The following is a 20,982-nucleotide window of genomic DNA, read 5'->3' as shown; positions in this document are numbered from 1 at the left end:
CGTCTTCAAAGAAGGTTTATGCTTGCCATTTTCGGGGTTTTATCTATTTTCTCCATTTTGAGTTTTGTAAAATCTTTGGAGGCAATTTTGAAGAGATTTCTTGTGCTAAATCATTTGGGTAAGGTTTTGTGACCCTAAAACTTCATTTTCATTTGATTATTTATGAATTTTTAACATCCAAATTTGGGATTTTGATTGACGAATAGCAAGGTTTTTCAAGAACTTGAATTCTAAACTAAAATGGTGATTGTGAACTGTTAGGTTGTTCTGATTTCTATGCATGCTGTAGTTTGAAGAGGTTTGATTGGGATGAAAGGAGTACTCGTTTTTAGCGAGTTTTGCTTTGTTTATTAGGTTGCTTGTTGAGTACCGTGTTGGTTGGTACTCACTCCTTATTTCTAAACTTTTGTAGGTTTCGAGCCCGGACCCGATCTTCTTATTCTATATCCAAGGCTTTCAGAGGTAGCTGCTTGTCATCCTAGTGGGCCATCTTGTTCCTTATTTTATGCTTTGTTCTATTGGGGTTGGAGATGGTCTGAGACTTATAATTATCTTTCAATTTCGCACTTTATACAATAGTGACTTGTACACTTGATAAACAGGTTTTTGGGTTATGTTTTAGAATGAATAAATTTTTCGCTTTTATGTCATTCTTGTTTTACTTTTCACATTTCTTTCGTATTATTGGGTTGATGCTGACTAGTCTTGATGGAGATAAATATGTATCATCACGTACGTTTTTGGGGTTTGACAGGTAATGTTGTATTTTCTCTCAAACCCTCATATATTCAAACTAAATATTCATATCTTCAAATATTCTCTTTTTAAAAAAAATGTAAATTAGTGTACAAAATAAATATTCACTATTCTGAATTCTCAAACTCTTACCAATCTTATTGAACTTCCACGTGGAACTAGATTACATACTGCATAGACTATCTTGCTTAATACAACAACTGTCCCTACAAACTTAGGACATTACATTACATAAACCTAAGTTCCAGAAGTCCTTCAAAGGATCAAACACTGTACATACATACACATAATTATCACAATTATTCAACTTAATCAAAGACTGGTTATTTTAACAACAAAAAATTGTAGTTTTTGTCTTGACCCTTTTAGAAACTCCTTGTTCCGAGTGGCAAATCACCAAAACACCAACAAATCCTCCCTTTCCATCCATATTATACATGTTCAAAGTAGAATACTACAAACACTTACAATTATAATTTACCTGCCTTATATATATATGCGCTCCTTATTATTATTATTATCGCCTCTTAGGCTACCAATTCCAAATCCAGTATTCAATTTCTTCAATTCCAACTCGATTTTCCGATTCTATTCTCGTCCCTCTCACTATTTGAGATCGGCGATTACTCCTCCTACAATGGCGTCGCCGATTGAGGAAAGTGTGGGTGTAGCGAGGAGGTGTTGGATCAATTTTAAGAAAGAGTCTACTTTTGCACTTTACACTCCTTTTATCGTTTGCTTGGCTTCTGGAACTCTGAATATTGATACTTTCCGCCATTACATTGCGCAGGATGTTCACTTTCTCAAGGCATTCGTTCAAGGGTCAGTACTTTCACTCTCTTTTTTTCTTTTTTTAATTAGATTAATAAATTTATCGAGAAAATGTTTCAGTATTTGTTCGATTTTGTTCTGGTACTATAATCTTTCATTGGTGTTTTAAATTATAATTGTTTGTAGAATATGTTTCAGTAAGTATGTGTATTATTCTTCTTTTTGGTACTGGGGATATGGCATTTGAGTAAATGTGAAATAAGTAGCATTGCGTCACGAATGAAGCAGTAATGAGCTTCAATTAATTGAAATGCAGAAATGAAAAAGAAGGGAAAAGAAGATAGAAGAAGAGAAGGAAATTTGATATTTCATTTATGATATTTCGATAAAACAGTACAACAACTCCATAGATGGATTTGGATAGAGTTACTAATAAACCCAAAAACATAAAGAACTTAAGTCAAATACTGGAATTAAAAATTACAAGAACTCACAGGATCTAAATGACTTAAAATTAGGAAATTGTAGTCTCCCAAATAGCTTCTTGAGGGAGCAAATTGTCCCATTGCACGAACACTTGTGTTGCAATTGCATCTCCCTTTTTTACTATTTTGTGATCCAGAATGACAATTGGTTAGATGGCACATTGGAGTCTCATTAGTAGGAACTACATTGGACCCTATCCTTTCCTTCAATTTGGAAATGTGAAAGATATGGTGAATTCTAGATGTGGGAGGAAGTTACAATTCATAAGCAACAGTGACTGATCTTCTTGATCACACTGTAGGGCCCATAATAATTGGAAGTGAGTTTCAAATTAAGGCAATAGAAGTTTGCATATATGGTTGTAACTTAATATACACCTAGTCTCCCAACATCCGGTTCTTTTTAGAACCTTAGCCATCACCTGCCTTTCTTGCAACCATTGAACCACTGCAACCACTTTGGATTGAGATATCAACTCAAAAGTGAGTTGTGGAGGGTCATATCCATATAAGATCTTGAAAGGAGACATCTTGGTAGCTAAATCGTAATTGGAATTATATCAATATACAGCCAAGACCAGTCACTTGCACTCTTCACCTAGTTTGTTACCACAGATGCACCTTAAATAATTTTCCAGGCACTTGTTGACCCTTTCAGTTTGCCCATCAGTTTGGGTATGGTATGCTGATTTAAACTTCAGTCTTCTCTTCAAACCTTTGAAAAATTCTTTTCAAAAAGATACCGAGGAACACTTTATCTCTATCACTCAATATAGTACTAGGCAACCCATGTAGTTTATAAACATTGTTCCTGTGGCTAACTTCACATTCTAATACCACCCTTTGAACATCGGTTAACATTGAAGGCCAATAGAATAATAGTTTGATCCTTTGTATTGAAGTAGAGACTCCAGAGTGTCCACCAAGACCAAAAGTATGAATTTGTTGCACCAATTGTTGTCTTAGTCCACTACCATTTCTAACTCAAGTCTTGCCTTGCAACCTTAGTAAACCATTTTGTATAGCAACATCCTCTATAGCTGCAGTATCTAGATGAAGTTGAGTTAACAACTGGACAACTTCTTGTTCTCTTTCATAACTGCTTAGGATCTCCTCTATCCACTTAGGCGGCATATGACTGATAACACTGCAATTAACTTCTGTGTATGCCCTAGACAAGATATCTGCAGCCGTGTTTTCCACACCATTCTTGTAATGGATTTCTTAAATTTTAACCCCATAAGCTTGGTATGCCCTTATGCTGTAATGAAGTGAAAAATTTCTAATCCTGCACAAACTTAAGACTTAAATGGTCAGTTTTAGTAATAAAGTGATGAGGATGGAGGTAGTGTTTCCATCTCCTCACTGCCATAAGCAAGTCAATCAACTCCTTCTTATAAGTTGATAAGCCTTGACCGCTTTTTGCTCAGTACTTTACTGAGATAAGCAATATGTTGCTTGTCTTTCATGAGGACTGCCCCAACTCCAGTTCCACAATCATCAACTTCTACAATGAATGGTTTACCAAAATCATGTAAGGCCAAGACTGGTACAGAGGACATAGCAATTCACAGCTCCTGAAGTGCCTCAGTGGCTTCATCACTCCAAGAAAATGCCCTTTTTTGGTAATGAAGTTAAAGGCTTGCTGATCAATGCAATAAGAAATCCCCTCAACTCCTTCAGATTGCTATCTTCGGGCCAGTGTTGTGAAAAGCGACAAAAGGTGCGTTTAAAGCGTGAAGCGAGGTGAGGCGCAAGCACTGTGCTGCTGAAAAAGCAAGCGCTTCAGTAGGCGAAGTGAGAAGTGCGCTTAAAAAAAGCCAATGAAAAGCTCGCTTAAATGAAATAAGTGCTAGTTAGGTTTTTTTTAAAAATTTATGCAAGTTTTTTTTTGAAATTTCTGTAAATATACTAGGGCAACATCTTTCCAATTATTTTTCCTCCTTGGTCGACTGCTGTGACTGCTGCTACACACTACAGGTTAGTTCTCTTCTCTTTGGTCGACTGCTCTTCTGTTTTTTCCTCTTCTCTTCTTCTCTTTGGTCACTGCTGCTTTGTTTTTTTTTGTTTTGCTGGCTACTGCTATGTTTTGTCTCTATATTTTTTTTCCTTTGTTTTTTGTTGTTGTGACTGAGTTACTGTTCCTCTGTTTGTAATGCTATGCTCTGTTTTTTTTTTTTTTTTGCTGGCTGCTGCTCTGTTCCGTCTCTATATTTATTTTCCTTAGTTTTTTTGCTGTTCTGTTACTGAGTTACTCTTCTATTTTTGATTGTAGTAAATTGTATTTTCTTATTCAATATCACAATGAAGAATAGGAGTTTGATCCTTTGTGATTTAGTTATGTATTTTCTTTAAATGTTATGACTTATGAGGATTATTGACTATCTATTTACCTTTTAATCTAAGAATATGTTACCTCTATTCAGTTATTTAATATTTTTTATCTTTATACTAAATACCGCTTTATTTGAAAAAAGCGTGCGCTTCGCTTCACGCTTCTGTGAAGCGAGCCCTCGTCACTTTTTTCCGCTTCTCGCTTCCCAAAAAACTGGTCCGGGCCAATTTTCCATTACTGACCACTTCTCTAGTGATGATGTGCCCAAGATATTCTACTTGTTTCTGCCCTAAAGCACACTTGGACACCTTGGCAAACAACCTATTCTCCTTCAACAGTTGTAACACAATCTCTAAATGTTTCACATGATCATTTGATGATGCACTGTAAATCAAAATATCATAAAAAAGAGTAATATGAACTTCCTGAGATATGCTCCAAAGACTTGGTGCATTAATGATTGAAAAGTGACGGGGACATTAGTTAGGCCAAATGACATTACTCTGAATTGCCGCAATCCATGATGGGTCCTAAAAGCAGCTTTATGTTCATCCGCCCTTCTCATTCTCACTTGGTGATACACTGACCTTAAGTCCACCTTAGAGAATATTTTAGACCCATTCAACTCATCTAGAAGATCTTCCACCACGGGGATGGGATATTTGTTTTTCACAGTTAATGAATTCAACCTTCTATAGTCAACACACAATCTCCAAGTACTTTCTTTCTTTTTAAAAAGTAGGGCAGGTAATGCAAAGCATGAATGACTAGGTACTACAGTTTGAGAGCTAACATATCATCAATAATGCTCTCAATTACATTCTTTTGGTCAAAGGAATACCCGTAAGGTCTTAAATGGAAACGTTGGGCTCCTCACAACAATGGAATGTTGTGATCACAAGTCCTGTTAGGAGGCAATTTCTTTGGTTCATCAAAGACCTCTTGAAATGATTTATAACAAAATTGTTATCTCTTGAGGGACCTGCTGCCTTCGATCATCCATTGTAGCTACCAATGGTGCAAACAACATCTGTCCCACTAAGGTGTTTGTTGAACAATTTCAGTAGCTTTTCACCCTCGGTTGGGAAGAGTGTGTTCTCATCCTGATAACCCAACAATGTGATTAACCTACAACGAAAGGTGACAAGGGCCTGCCTCGCCTCGCGGCGAGGCGCACACCTTTTTGAATTGAGGCGCCAATTAATACCAAAAATTAAAAATATTTAATTGCATATATAAATATCCATCCAATGTCCCACTTTTTGCTAGCATCCGACGCCATTGAATTCACTATGTATGAACAAATAAATACTATATTAATTAGTATAAAACTAAATTAAGTAGGGAAGAAATAATTATAGAAGGATTAATTTATTTATTTTTAATATAGATAGAGCAGTGAGCACAAAACAGAGCAGTCAATTATTGTTCACTACCACGGGAAAACAGAGCATAGTGACTGACTGACTGAATGAAGAAGAAACTGAAGTAGAGCAAAACTGAAAAGAAGAAAAGAAGAGAAGAAGAAGAAGAAGAGAACTGACTGAAGATGAGAAGAAGAAGAAGAAGCAGAGAAAAACTGAAAAGAAGAAGAAAAAGAAGAGGTCTCGTAGTCATACCTGGAAGCAGACGCGACTTGCGCAAAGGATAAGAGTAGAATAGAAGAAGTCGTGACTCGCGACTGAGTAGAAGAGGTCGCAATGTCGCAATGATTGTAGAAAACCCTAATTTTGAGTTTTTCACTAATATTATCAAGTCAGACCTTTTTTTTTTTAAAAAAAGAAAAGAGGCGCTACCACCTCGCCTCGCCATCGCCATCGCCATCGCCTTATTGTCGCCATGTCTCACCTATTTCACTTCGCCTCGCCTCACAACAATTAGGCGACACAGCCTCACCTTGCCTCGCCTCGCCTTATCGCCTTTGGCGAAAGGCGAGCGCCTTTCACAACACTGGGACAGACTGTGTGGTCTAGTACTTAGTACAACCGGGGAAAACACATCTGTCCGGTCCATACCTAGCACCAAATCACATCCACCAACTTGCAACAATCTAATGTCAAAACAAAATTGTTCTTCTTGCATTTGCCACAAAAAATTTGAACAACAATGTTTTGTATGCATAGCCTCTTCATTAGTTACTTTCACCTTCATCCTAATAAAACAAGGGACTACAGACAATCTTAAAGCCTTGACCACTTGAGGGGTCACAAAACTATGAGTTGAACCACTATCAATCAGTATAATCAAAGGCAGTTTCTGTACATAACCCAAAATTGTGATAGTAGAAGGTTTGAGATGGTTACCCCCATCGCAACACACATGGATATCCTACCCTCTTCTTCTGTAGGTTTCTCGTCCTCAGTGTTTTCAACCTTCTCACCACTGACTTCACCCTCCTCATGAATGACCTGCTCCTCAACTTCTCCGGTCCTCTCCTTCCTAAGTAAGAGCATGAAATGTCTTAGGTTTGCATTGATGGCTAGGAAAATAAGCTTCGTGGCAGTAACATAGATTTCTTTCTTTGAGGGCTTCATTGGTGGGGTTTGGTTTGAAGGGAACCCTAGGTCTAGAAACAAAAGTTTTGTGTTTTTGTATTGGTAGATCGATAAGGAACAATGGCGCTGTTGGATTGAGGTTGGGTTGAAGGTCCTTGGTGAGGTACAATTGCTCTGGAAGAAGTGGCTTGGTTGTGAGGATATTGGGCTATCATGAGAGTAGTGGTTCCTTGGAGGGCTTTAAAACAAGCTTCATAAGATTTTGGTAGTTCATAAGGATCCAAGAGGGTTTTGGGGTTTGCTAAACCAACTAGTGGCTTTATTTCTGGTTTCAGACCACTTGTAGCAAGCAATGAAGTGAGTTTTGTTCAAAAGAGGGTTTATCAATAGCATATAAGACTTAAGTTCATCAAACTTTTCCTCGTAGCTATCAATACTACCAGTTTGTTTATTGTTGTTGAATTCATCAACAATATCCAAAGGTCTCACATTACCAAACCTCTGACATACTTCTGTGCAAACAAAAATCAATTGGTGCCCTTTTGTTCTAGGATGTGGCTGTTGAACCAGACATCAGCCTTATCACTCATATGGACTGAAACATAACTCATTTTCACTTAGTTGGGTCGTGACATCATTCCACCCTACCCATATAATTTTATTTCTTAGATTGTGACCACTTTTAGCCATCAAATCTAATACTCCGGCATATGAGCATGTTCCAGCTAGTTTTTTCGGTGTTTAATATCGGCTCATCTATTGATTCCAACATGATCCATACACTTTATACTAGATTTTGAGCACTTTGTTGCTGAGGGGGAGTTTAGTTGCCTTGTATGTCGATTATGTAAGTCACTCTATGGTCTAAAATAGTCTTTGCAAGTTTGGTTTGGGAAGTCAACACTGTAATTTTATCACTCTGTGTTTTATCGGCATTATGCATCAAATTCAGTATTTCATGAGAAGATTAAGCACATTGAGGTTGACTGTCAATTTTGTGAAGTCGACTGATCAACTTGCAGATATCTCACCAAGTCCCTCATCGGTCCTCGTATTAATTACATTTGTAACAAGCTAGGTACATGAATTGTATGCACTAGCTTGAGGGGGAGTGTTAGGAATAGGTTTTTTACAATTCTATTAGAATAGGAATAGGTTTATACAATTCTATTTAGAATAGGAATAAGAATAGGAATAGGAATACAAATAGAAATAGGAATAGTAAATAGTATCCTACTTGGTAAAGGATTGTATTCTAGTGTCTATAAATAGGGTCTCAATGTAATAATGTAGAAACGACAACAATTCAATAATATTCTTTTCCTATATTTCTCACATGGTATCAGAGTCAGGCCCATCCCAATTTGTTGTTCACCGATGATGGACCCCCATTTAAAAGTGTTCATGCTCCAGTTGAGATCAGGGCGTGCGGGGGAGTGTTAAGATGTCCCACATCGGTAGAGAGATGAGAATTTGGTCTCCTTATATGGACTTGGACAAACCTCCCCTCATGAGCTAGCTTTTGAGGTTGAGTTACTCCCAGGTGTCATATCTTTACAAGCTTCAATCGTGAAATGCAGAAATGAGAAAGAAGGAAAAAGAGGATAGAAGAAGAGAAGGAAATTGGATATTTCGATAAACCTGTACAACAACTATAAAAAGGACTAATCTGCAGCTGGATTTGGACACGTAAAGCCAAAAACATAAAGGACTTATAGGCAAATACTGGAATTAAAAATTACAAGAACTCACTGGACCTGGTTGGCTTGATTAAATTAGACTTAGCCCTAATAATTCTGTTACTAACATCATATTCATGACATTGTCGTTTGTGTTTATTTGGGGGTTTCATTGTTATTTCGTAGAAGTACTGGATTTGGACACGTCACCTAGCCAGTTACTAACAATGCCAAAAATATAAAGGACTTATAGGCAAATACTGGAATTAAAAATTACAAGAACTCACAGGACTTGGTTGGCTTGATTAAATTAGACTTAGCCCTAATAATTCTGTTACTAACGTCATATTCATGACATTGTCGTTTGTGTTTATTTGGGGGTTTCATTTTTATTTCTAGAAGTACTCAGTTTATTTCCATTCGTAACGAAAATCAAGAGAACAGCCTCCTTTATTGTATAACTGTTTCTTTTTCTCTCTAGACGAAGGATTTTTGTGATGGATTTTATGTTTCTCGACTTTTATGAAAGAAATGGGAATTACCAGATAAAGTGAAAGAGAATGGCATTCTAACATTTGAATGACTATGGGCTTAGTCCATTTTCATTGAAGAGTATCTTAATTTTGTTAGTTGGTCAAATGTACTAGAAGTAGTAATACAAATCTCTATCCAAATTGTACAAGAAGTAAGAAATTCATTATTCCTTGGGTGATTTCCAATGTACAGCCTGGGTATGACAAGTGAATTACTTTACCCTTTTAAAGTCATTGGGAATGTCTGCTAAAATATCGGTATGTTCAGGTAAAATAAAACATTAAAGATGTGGAGGGGAAAAATTTACATGAAAACAGTGTTTTTTCCAGTTAAGTGAAAGAAAAGGATTCAAAAAACAACCATTAATCGAATTGCCTTTTCATACTCTGCTTCTTCGGCTTTTTTCTTGTAATCAACCTTTAATTCCTCTTTGATCCTAGATGTAATTTTAAAAGGACAAGTCAATAATCTGTCTTGATTCTTTTCGACAAGTATGAACTCAAAACTTCTACGAGAACATCATGTTTCTTGCTCTTTTGTTTAAATTTTTGTTTGCTCTCTTATTTTTATGGGATTCCTTTTACCTTCCACTATATGGTACTCCCTCCATCTCAATTTATATGATATTTTTTCCTTTTTAGACAGTCTAGAAAGGAATTACATCTTTCTATATTTAGTGACAACTTAACTTCAAACTTCCCATTTCACCCTTGATGAGATAATTTATAGACAAAAAATTTCTATGACTTATTTCAGACCACAAGTTTCAAGTCTCTTTTTTTCCTTCTTAAATTCCAAGCCCAGTCAAATTCTTCACATAAATTGGGATGGAAGGAGTATAGTTTTTTTTATTTTTTTATTTTCTTTGAAGTATTTTCTTCCGGATTATCAGTTATTTCGGTGCTTAAGTTTTTGCCAGAAGTCTGGGTATTCAGTCAAGTCCCAGGGGTGAGGTAATCCCCTACCCATAGTTTAGGGAGTAAAAATGAGTGTTCCTTATACCCTCATTTTTAGGTCTCTTTTGGTGAATGGATTCTATGTACTTTTTCTTTTAATGAATTTCTTCTATGCAACCTTTTTTTGCTAGAGATGTGGGAGTTTTGGGGTCTAGTGGTTTTAATGCTCTTTGTTATTGCTAAAAATTCTAGAGTTCGCAAAAATGATAGATTTTCGGGGTTGCTTTTCATGGGATTTGTTGGCCGTGTAATAACCCCCTCCTCTCCATTTCTTGTGCTAAGAGGTTTGTTAGTAATATATATATTAATGAAACAAATTGCAGGTATGAAGCAGCAGAAGTGTGTACTGATGATGACGATGCGAAGGTTGGCATTAGTGAACTGCGGAAGAATATTGTGAATGAACTAAAAATGCATGATGCAGTTCTAGAAGTAAGATATGAGTCTCTTTTCCTTTAAATTCAAGTTTCTCCCTGTCCATTTGGTGATTAGGATTGCCATGTGCCCTTGCCCACAAATTTCCTTTTACTTCTTTGCAATATTTTTCCAGTTGAGTATCAGTAGGGACATCTCCCGAAAGATATAGTTGACTATCAAATTGAGTCATTTACCTAAAAACCTTGTTTTGAATGAACTGCCAAAGGGATGTGGGATTTTAAACCATTTATGTTGTCTGTTCATTTTCTTTTGCAACCGAAAAACTAATCAGGTTTCTAATGGCATGAGCTTTCGCTAAGTTGCTAACCATGGATACATTTGCCTTTCAGTTGATCTTGATTAGGCTCGTTGCAAAGGAATGTGATATGCATAATTTTCTTTCTTAGTAGGCATTCGGACATGCGATTTCATCTCGTAATTTGAAATCATGAGATGAAATCAATATTTGGACATGCGATTTCATCTCATTATTTTAAATCATGAGATGAAACCCCAAATTCTCCAGAAAGCTTGATTTGTGAATTTTATATTATGATTTCATATATTTCAAATACAAAAATTGACCCACAAGTTTATATTTTGTAATAGAAAAATCCACCATTTTACATCTGCCAACCATTTATTTCATATGTAAACAAAATTTATAATTGATATTATTACTCTTGCCAACCTTTATACCATTTATATCGGAATAACCATTACTTTTACCTACCAAATTTATAGTTGAATATTATTATTTTTACCAACTTTAAACCATTTATGTCGGATATAACCATTATTCTCACCAACCAATACCAGTTTTTAGTTGATATTATTACTCTTACCAACCTTTAAACCATTTATATCGAGAAATGCATGCACAACGAGAGGAGATTGTCCATACTATGTGGGAGAGGATTATATTAAAGAGTAGTACACTACAACTCATGTTCAATTTTATTGAACTAAAGTTCGATCAGTAAATGTTCTATTTTCTTAAAAAATAACTTTGTGGTAGTGTATTATACTTTTGTTATGAATGTTTGCTTATTTGGTAAGATTTTATAAAGATTTGGGGTAATTTTGTTAAAAATTTTCACAGCTTACGGGTTTTTTATGTTTATGAGCAAAAAATACAACTTAAAATCCAAATTGCATGTCCCAACAAAAAACAGACCCTTAGTTTATCAGTACCATCCATGTAAGTGAGTACATTTATATCTCTCAACTAGGTCATTTATCTTGAAACTTATAGGGATTTTGCTGCCTGGGAGAACTTCGATGTAAAAATATTACTTCTCTTGAAAACAATTGTCTCTAAAGCAAGTTAGTGGTTAACTAAAACTACAGGTTTTCTAAATCTGACAATTTTCTACACTTTTGGTATACACTGGCATACTGTGAGGATACACCTAATTAGCACAAAACTATCTCTGGATGCATATGGTAGTTGACTATCTAAGATCTGTTTGACGTAAGGTGTGAATGATCTTGTTGATCTAAAGATATCTTGTCTATGTTGGGAGTTTGAGGTCTCAATGAAAAATGTGGTTGTCAGTCTATCTTGTAGTTCTTTAAAATATTGTTTCCAGTGTATTATACTTATACATCTTGGGTAAATGAGGGTGTGGTATACGAGGAGAGCTCAGTGGGCATATCAGTTGTCAAGAAAACAATATAGTTTGACTAGCAAAGAAAACAATGTCTTTTTCTTTTTGATTTGATGGATGTTATGGTACTCTTTACAAAGTTAAATGTACTTTAGTTGTCCTATTTGATTTTGTTATGATCTGCTGTATAAGTGAAGTAAATAGTGGTCAGGTGACGGAGTGTCACTGCTAGCACAGTTGGCCTTGATTGTCTGTAATGTAGAGCAAATTCTCTTTCTATTTAGATGTTTAAAGAGTCTTTACTTCTGATTAAGGAAGGATATTGCAGCTGATATTAACTCAATGTTAGATTATTTGTCTGGCGGTTTTTTTGGAAGGAAAAGAGTGGTTGAATTTTTGAAAGCAAAAGTGAACCTGTAATTAGCATTAAGTACAGATGTGTCTCTATACTTGTTTTTTGGTGTAAATAGCAATTGCAAATGACATAGAATTCATGGTAGATTTTCTGTTTTTACATTGTTAGTATTGTTAGGCTTTATTTATTTACATTAAGATTAAGTCATCTGGATATGAATACAGATCTAAATATTAAGATGTGCATTAAGATTTAGATGTTTGAATCTGAATGCACATCTTAATAGTAAGATACTAGTATAAAATTTGTCTTTCATTTAAAAATATATAAGTTCTACAGCAACTTACCCAGTTTAGTCCCACAAAGTGGGGTTTGGGAGGGTAGAGTGTATGCAAACCTTACCCCACCCCTACCTCAGAGTTAGAGAGACTGTTTCAGATAGATCCTCCACTTAAGGAAAAATAGTCTAAAGCAGTCCCAAAAAGGAGTAACGAATGCACAAGAAACAATAGATAATAATAAAAACAACCTATAACAACAAAACAGAAACTACAACAGAACAATACGATAATCGTGGTACAAGAAACAATAGGTAGTAAAGAAATCGAAGGCCAAGAAACGGCAGGAGCAATACTACGAGTACTAATATGAACAAACAACAAGATAACACATTGCACCCTTCTGTCTAAAGGTCATGTCTTCGGTAAGCTGAAACAAGTCATGTCTAATCACCTCTCCCCAATACTTCTTCAGTCTACCTCTACCTCTCTTGAAACCATCATAGCCAACCTCTCACACTTCTGCAGTGGGGCATCCATGCATTGCCTCTTCACGATCCCGAACCATCTCAGTCTCGCTTCCTGCATCTTGTCCTACTCCAAAGCCACTCCTACCTTGTCTCGGATATCATTATTTCAAATCCTATCTCTCCTAGTATGCCCAAACATCCATCGCAACATCCTCATTTCCACAACTTTCATCTTCTGAACATGAGAGTCCTTGACATGCCAACACTCCGCGATATACAACAAAGCCGGTCTAACCACTACTCTGCAGAACTTGCCTTTAAGGTTTGGTGGTACCTTATTATCGCACAAGACTCCAGATGCGAACCTCCACTTCGTCCACCCTGCACCAATACGATGGGTGACATCATGACCAAACTCATTCCTTTGGATAATAAATAGATCCAATATTCTTGAAACATCCTCTCTTTTGGATGACATGTGTATCAAGCCTCACTTCCACATCTGCCTAATAGTCACGTCATTGAACTTGCACTCCAAGTATCTGCTCTTTGTCCTGACTCTTGCTCGATCCGAACCCTTTAGACTCCAGAGTCTGTCTCCAAACCTTCAATTTAGCATTAAAACCACCACGAGTCTTGTCAACCATAACTATGTCATCTGCAAATAATATACACCATGACTATCCACCTTGAATTTTTCCGCGTCAATGTATCCATTACCAAGGCAAATAAAAATGGGCCAAGGGATGATCCTTGATGCAACCCTATTGAAACTGAAAAATGCTCTGAGTCTCCTCCCACAGTCTTTACCTGACCTTTGTCTCCATCATATATATCCTTGATCTCCCTAGTGTATGGTACAACTTCAGGCCCATTTCCTCACATCATTCAAATTTGGCGTCTCTTTTGGTGGCAATTGAAAATTTCCAACTTGACATCTGCTGAGCAAATCTGATGCTGGCCTGGCTGAACCCCCTGTTACAGATATTTTGTTGTTTCTTGCTGTTATCTGTGACATTTTTGTCTACTTAGTTATCCATCTGCTGTTTTTGAGGCTGCTTTGTACGCGGTTTCTGTTTGTCTGTTTCTGCCAGGGAGGGAGTTCTTCACTCTGTTTGTCTCATTGATATAGTTATAAACTTTTGGGCAATATTCCCCCAACCTTCTTTAAAGGATCCCGCTGGTGTAATAAGAATAGATTTACTTGCTTCCTGAATGCTTATGTACTTCCCACTTTCATTGGATTTAAGAGTGATAAAAAACTCAGAAATTGTCCTTCATGTTCCATCTCTTTATCGTCTTCCACTTTTCTTCTGTTTCTGCAAAGAAGACCAACACCAACCACTTCATGACATTAATGCTAATAGTAACTGTCTCATTAAATTTCTGCTGCATTTGATCCAATCGAACCATACTTCTGAGCCTGAATGTCATAGGATTTAGAACCTGCATTATAAAAAATCCTTTCTTAACCCATATCTGTTGAAATTCCAGCCAGAAAAAACAGAAAACTTCTCCCCTGAAAAGCGATTATACTTAAAAAAAGATTCAACACTGACAAGCCACGAAAAAAGTGCCCGAGAGCATTTTGTCTCAGTTGTTAATGTCCTTTAAGCTTATGTGGAAAATTTTACTCTTAATATTAAGGAGAAAATAACTTTGTCTTAGCCTACAACACATGATTGGGCGGAGAAACCTCAAATCTGCAAAGGCATTTGAAAATTGAAATGAGCATAAACCATAGTTATATGGGATACTTTTCCCTTGGATCACTATCAACGGACAAAACACCATGCCAACAGGCTCGGTGAACCAAGATAGAAGTTCATTGATAGCTTTTTATAAAGAAAATCGACTTTGATTGTTGAATAATTCACATCACTTCTGCTTCTGTTGGAACACAAGATTCCCCTATTATGTGGTCAATAATTCTGATTACGTAGGAACAATTCCTCAATATCTTGTTCATTCGCTACAAAATATTTTCTTTTGTGCGTTGGTAAATAAAAAAACATGCTTTTTTGGGAAGAGATACTATTTCACCAATTGAGTCAGAGGTATCTGACATATTCATACCTAACGAGCCGCCCAGGCCGCAAGCGACAAACAGGCAGATTCTCTGAAGAAGCAGTGGGTACCATTACTACATCGGGAACAGCCTCAAACTGGTGCCCAGCCCAAGAAGCTGCTGCTGAGCCGTAGAAACTTGAACTAAGCCTGGAAGGGAGATCCAAGGTCTGCCTGAAGTTAATGAGATGTGAAGGACCTGTGTTTAAAATTGGTTATGCATTGTGGAAGACTTAATGCTGATGAATAATCGATGCATTTTGGTATTCTTGTGAGTTTGTTGCTAATAATGAATAAGATATGCTGTTGGGATACAGTTGCAGAAAGGACAAGAGAGGGAAATTCTGAATGAATGGACCAATGGCACTATCAGCAGACTGTTAGTTTCTCTGTACTATCATGGCAAGCTTCTTGATTTCCCAAGACATTTCCTGCTTTACTTTAGAAATGGCACGATGTCCATAGTTAATGCTCAACTGGTTGATCATTGTGGATTCACAATAGCTAATATTTTGAGCTGCCTAGATGTATATATAGTCCGAATTTATTATATAGCTTAGTACTTTACACATAGCACATATGAGAGCTACATATTGTGTTAAATCTTGATTTCTATTTGTAAAACAAATTCTCATTATTTTTCTGGAGCATAACTAATTTGTCAAGGAAGTTAAGATGTGCGGTTACTGAAAGTGATAGGAACTGTTGTTAACCGTTAGGGATCGTTTGGTAGAGTGTATTAAAAGAAATACTACATGCATTAGCAATGCATTTGTGTGTTAGCAGTACCTTGTTTGGTACGTTTTTTCAACCTATGTATAACTAATGCAAGTATTAGTTATACACTCAATTGTGTATTGAGGAGTGTAGTAGTAATACATGGAAATCCATGGTATTAGTAATGCAGGAGGATTTAATGCATGCATTAGCATGGTTAAAGACCCAATTACCCCTCAAAACCTTTTTTTTTACATCTTTTCCGGGTATCTTTGTAAATAAATACCCCCTCTGTCCCTAATTACTTGTTCGCTTTTCCTTTTGTAGTTGTCCCTAATTACTTGTCCATTTTGACAAATCAAGAAAGGACAAATTCTTTTTACCTATTATACCCTCAATTAATTACTTTGAAAAAGGTAGAACTTCTTGAAAATCTTAAGTTTTTAATTCATCCACTTCATAATTAATAGGGATAAAATGGTAAACTCACTATGTCAATCATTGTTTTCTTAATAGGTGTGTCAATTCAAAAGTGGACAAGTAATTAGGGACAGAGAGAGTATGTTTTAAAAAAATATGCAATGCTTAAGAAATAATGCAAGCATAATTAATGCAAACATTACTAATACACTTTATTTAGCATAATTAATGTAACCATTACTAATACACTCTATTTAGCATTATTTTTATACACCCTACCAAATGACCCCTTAATGATTTCGATATTGTATCTTATGACCTATGTATCAAAGAACATTAGAAACTCTCTTTATGCACACAAAATTATCTTCTTGCTTGGGAAAATAAATAATCTCACAGTCACTTCTGTAGGAGTGGGGCATTGATCTGGTCAAGGAGTGCACTATTAACCCTGCAACGGCCAAGTACACAGATTTCTTATTAGCCACAGCTTCAGGAAAGGTTGAAGGGGTAAAAGCTGCTAAACTTGCCACTCCATTTGAGAAAACAAAGTTGGCTGCTTATACTCTAGGTGCTATGACACCTTGCATGAGACTTTATGCCTACATTGGTAATGAGCTGCAAGTGTTTCTTGAGGGAGAGAAAAATCATCCATACCAGAAGTGGATTGACAGTTATGCCTCTGAAGGTTTCCAGGTTTGTGGCTGTTTATTCCATTCTCGTCAAACTGATGAATTCAGCTTATGAAAGATATTTATGACATACCACACATTCTACTTAACTGAACTGAAATATCTTGTTTATTGAATAATAGGCATCAGCTCTACAGACAGAGGACTTGTTGGATAAACTGAGTGTCACTTTGACAGGCGAGGAGCTTGACATTATTGAGAAGCTTTATCATCAAGCAATGAAACTTGAAATCCAGTTCTTCTTAGCCCAGCCACTTGTTCAGAAAGCTATCATCCCTTTGTCAAAAGATCACAACCCTGCGGAACAGCGGCTAACAATATTTTCTGATTTTGATTTGACATGCACGATTGTTGATTCTTCTGCCATCTTGGCTGAAATTGCAATTATAACAGCACCAAAATCTGATCAAAATCAGCCAGAGAATCAAATTTCAAGGATGTCGTTGGCTGATTTAAAGAATGCATGGGGAGATCTCTCTAAGCAGTACACGGAAGAGTATGAGCAATGTATAGAGAAGATATTACTTACTGAAAAAGGTAACACTGTTTAATTAATCTTTTGATGTTTTCCAACCTCCCTATGTCATAATATTGCTGATCAGCTGGGATGAACTGTTCTAAGAATCTTACTTTTACAGCGGAAAAATTTGATTACGGAAGACTCTGTAGAACGGTTGAGCAACTTTCTGATTTTGAGAAAAGGGCGAATAGTAGGGTAGTTGAATCTGGGGTACTGAAAGGTCTGAACCTTGAAGACATTAAACGAGCTGGGCAGCAATTGATTCTCCAGGATGGTTGCACCGACTTTTTCCAGAGCATAATAAGAAATGAAAGTCTGAATGCAGACATTCATGTCCTCTCCTATTGCTGGTGTGGTGACCTTATTAGGTCTTCCTTTTCATCAGGTATTTCATTGATAATGACAACTTAGTAAAATGGAACTTCAGTTTGAACATATGTGCACTAATCATCATGTTTCAGTTGTATATGCTAGATCTGTGAATATTATTGTTGTCAAGTTGATTGTTATGGTCTGCCTACCTTTTCATGACTACTTCAATGTCTTTTTATTTCTTAGTTGCACCTGGATATGCTAGAAAATTTGCTGAATGTTTTTTGGATGCTAAGTGACATTTGTCCCTCTTTGTCATGCCAATTTGCTTCCACCCGCTATCCTTTTCTTGTACCATGGGAAAGGAAACAACTTTCTTAAAGAAAAAGAAGAAAGGAAGGGGAAATGGAAAAAGAGTGGAGGAAAAAGTTGATCATTCCTTGTTTTTCAAATATACCTTGGTTTCCCCTGTTCTTATTTGTGTCATGTGTTCTCCTCCCTTTTTGAGTTATCTTTTCCTTTTAAGTCTACTAGAGTTGTTAACATTGTCAATGATTTCTTCTCTTAGTCTGGAAGAGAAGTTTTAGTGTGCTTATAATCTTTAGTTGGGTCTCAAAGATCATCGATCACATGAGCTCTCTTTTATTTTTGCTATGGTTGGTCTTAGTTGACAGTTCCCTTTTCATTTGTAATTATGCAATTCTTGTCAGTTTTTAGTTTCCAGTGAGATGTTAAATTTTTTCCTGCCTTTTTGGTTTATAAATAAGTTATCTATTTGCTGTCTTGTGTTGAACAGGGGGCATAGATGGTCTAGATATACATGCCAATGAGTTGATATTTCAAGAATCTCTATCTACTGGTGAAATTGTTAAGAAAGTTGAATCACCCATTGACAAGGTTCAAGCTTTTAGTAAAATTCTAATGAACTGTCGCAACGACAAAAAGAATCTGACAGTATATATAGGGGATTCAGTTGGTGACTTACTTTGCTTGCTGGAAGCAGATGTTGGCATTGTGCTTGGTTCGAGCTCAAGTCTGAGGAGGGTGGGGAATCATTTTGGTGTTTCTTTTGTTCCTCTTTTTCCAGGTGTTGTCCAGAAACAGAAGATGTACACTGTGTTGGACTCATCAAGTTGGACGGGACTTTCTGGTGTTCTCTATACTGCCTCTAGCTGGGCTGAGATACATGCTTTTGTATTGGGATCATGAATCTTCAAGTTACTTATTCACCATGCTAGTTAGGACATATGGAGAAACAATCTTATATAATATATCAATACATACAGTTTGTGGCTAGTTTTATTGCAGGCCACAGATTACTTGTGTTCCATTTTTGTTTTTTCTCGAGTGTTTTCAGTTCAGAAATGTAAATGTGTTTCATTTGGCAGGAGATTCTCTATGAGTACAGCAAATGTTAAACGTTTGTGGCCACTCTATTCTACTCAATATTTTTTTGGTAAAAGGCCCTTTTCAGATGAGCAATGTGACAGGTCTTGAAGCAGGCCGTATCACATTGTTTTGTTTCTGAAGCTATTGGAAACAACTGTTGTTGGTTGGTTATTGAGGGTATTTTTAGACCAAAAGGTGGAAAGTGACTATTTTAGAGCCGTTTTGTCATACCTCAAGGATATTTTTTACTCTTTTCCTATTCTAATAATCTAATATCTTGAGTTCTCCAGCTATTGGAAACGATTATTGGTTGTAGTGAGGTGTTCTGTAATGGATGATATAGTTATCATCATAAACAATGTGAAGGTCTTATTATCATGAATTAGATGAAGTGGGATTTTGGAGTTCCTTTTTACCCCAGCTGGTGTGGAGATTGTTTACGAACCGTGAGATGGACGACATTTTATGTTCTAATAATGGAAGTCTTCTGAGACCAACAAGGGTTGTGGTGGAGTGGTATACTCATCTATTCTAAACCAGAGGGCTCGGGTTTTAAGTCCCCCTGATTACAAAGCTGCCTTTGTTAGAGAGTGTTTTACCCGCAAATTTGGATCTAGTCGGACTTCAAATGTGAGACTTTTCGGCGTAAATTTGGATTTAGTTGGACTTTAATGTGGGTACTGGACACCGGGTGCGAAACCAAAAAATATGGAAGCCTTTTGTGATGTTGGGATTTAAAAATGAAATAGAATCGCTGCTTACTTTTCACACGGTAAAGTTGAGAGTCTGAAAAAATTAAGTTGAGCCTAAAGATTGTAAATTGTCCAATCTTTTTTCTTGTTCAGTGGATAGAGATTCATTTTTTCTTGATCCGTACATACGGATCTCTATCAAACTAGAACACCCCCCAAAAAACTAATACTAATCATATTGATGACCAACTCAAATTTTGCTTCATTATTCCCACTAATATTAAAGTGAAAATTAGGTAAAAATTATTCGGCCATCTAATTAATAAATATGGATAAGTATGTATATTATGTATACACTATGATTGTTTATATTGTATATAGGTATATATGTTATCAATGTTGATCATAACTGATGACCAAGTCAAATATTGCTTCATTTTTCCCACTAATATTAACGGGAAACTTATATATCTATTTGTTTATATTATGTTATGTATACCTTAAAAGTATGAACTCTCTAACTTGAATGTTAAATTATTATAATACCCCTAACTTCAAATACCCAATTTAGAATACATTATGTATTTTATATTATATTTATTTGTTTGTTTGTTTGTGTGTTTTATATTATATTAAAAGCTGACACCTTTTCACATCTAAAAACCAAACTACCCATCTAAAAACGATTTAAATGCCTTAAAAAGAAGGCTTTACTAAAACAGACATATCTTTTTACTGCAAGCTCGAAATGAAGCAAATTTGGCGGAGTTGGAAAGAGGACTCAAAGATCTTTATTTAATTTGATAGGTCATAGGCCACCTAATTCTTTATGTGCTAAGATTTATGATCGTTTGAAGTTGACCCAAGAAAAATCTCATATTGAACTAGGGCTAGCAAGGGCACGGGGACGGGGACTGGGGGACGAGACGGTGCTGGGGGGATTTGGCCAGGACCGGGATTGGGGGGACAAAAATAAGTCCCATCCCGTCCCACTATATATATGGGATGGGACGGGTTTTGGGGGGATGGGAC

At 36.3% G+C, this 20,982-nt stretch overlaps 1 protein-coding gene across 1 annotated transcript; it reads left to right on the top strand.

Moving 5' to 3' along the window:
- Positions 1–1,094: 1,094 nt before the first annotated feature.
- LOC125855329 (bifunctional TH2 protein, mitochondrial-like) lies at positions 1,095–19,331 on the top strand. The gene is made up of 6 exons (XM_049535050.1): positions 1,095–1,578; positions 10,335–10,443; positions 16,757–17,041; positions 17,160–17,574; positions 17,676–17,942; positions 18,666–19,331. The coding sequence occupies exons 1-6, from the start codon at positions 1,253–1,255 to the stop codon at positions 19,076–19,078; spliced, it is 1,815 nt and encodes a 604-aa protein (XP_049391007.1). The 5' UTR covers positions 1,095–1,252; the 3' UTR covers positions 19,079–19,331.
- Positions 19,332–20,982: the final 1,651 nt, after the last annotated feature.

The sequence above is a fragment of the Solanum stenotomum genome, chromosome 2 (assembly GCF_019186545.1).
Source record: "Solanum stenotomum isolate F172 chromosome 2, ASM1918654v1, whole genome shotgun sequence".
In the NCBI taxonomy this organism is placed as follows: domain Eukaryota; kingdom Viridiplantae; phylum Streptophyta; class Magnoliopsida; order Solanales; family Solanaceae; genus Solanum; species Solanum stenotomum.
The sequence above is the reverse complement of the archived record's forward strand: the minus strand, read 5'-3'. Positions and strand labels throughout refer to the sequence as shown.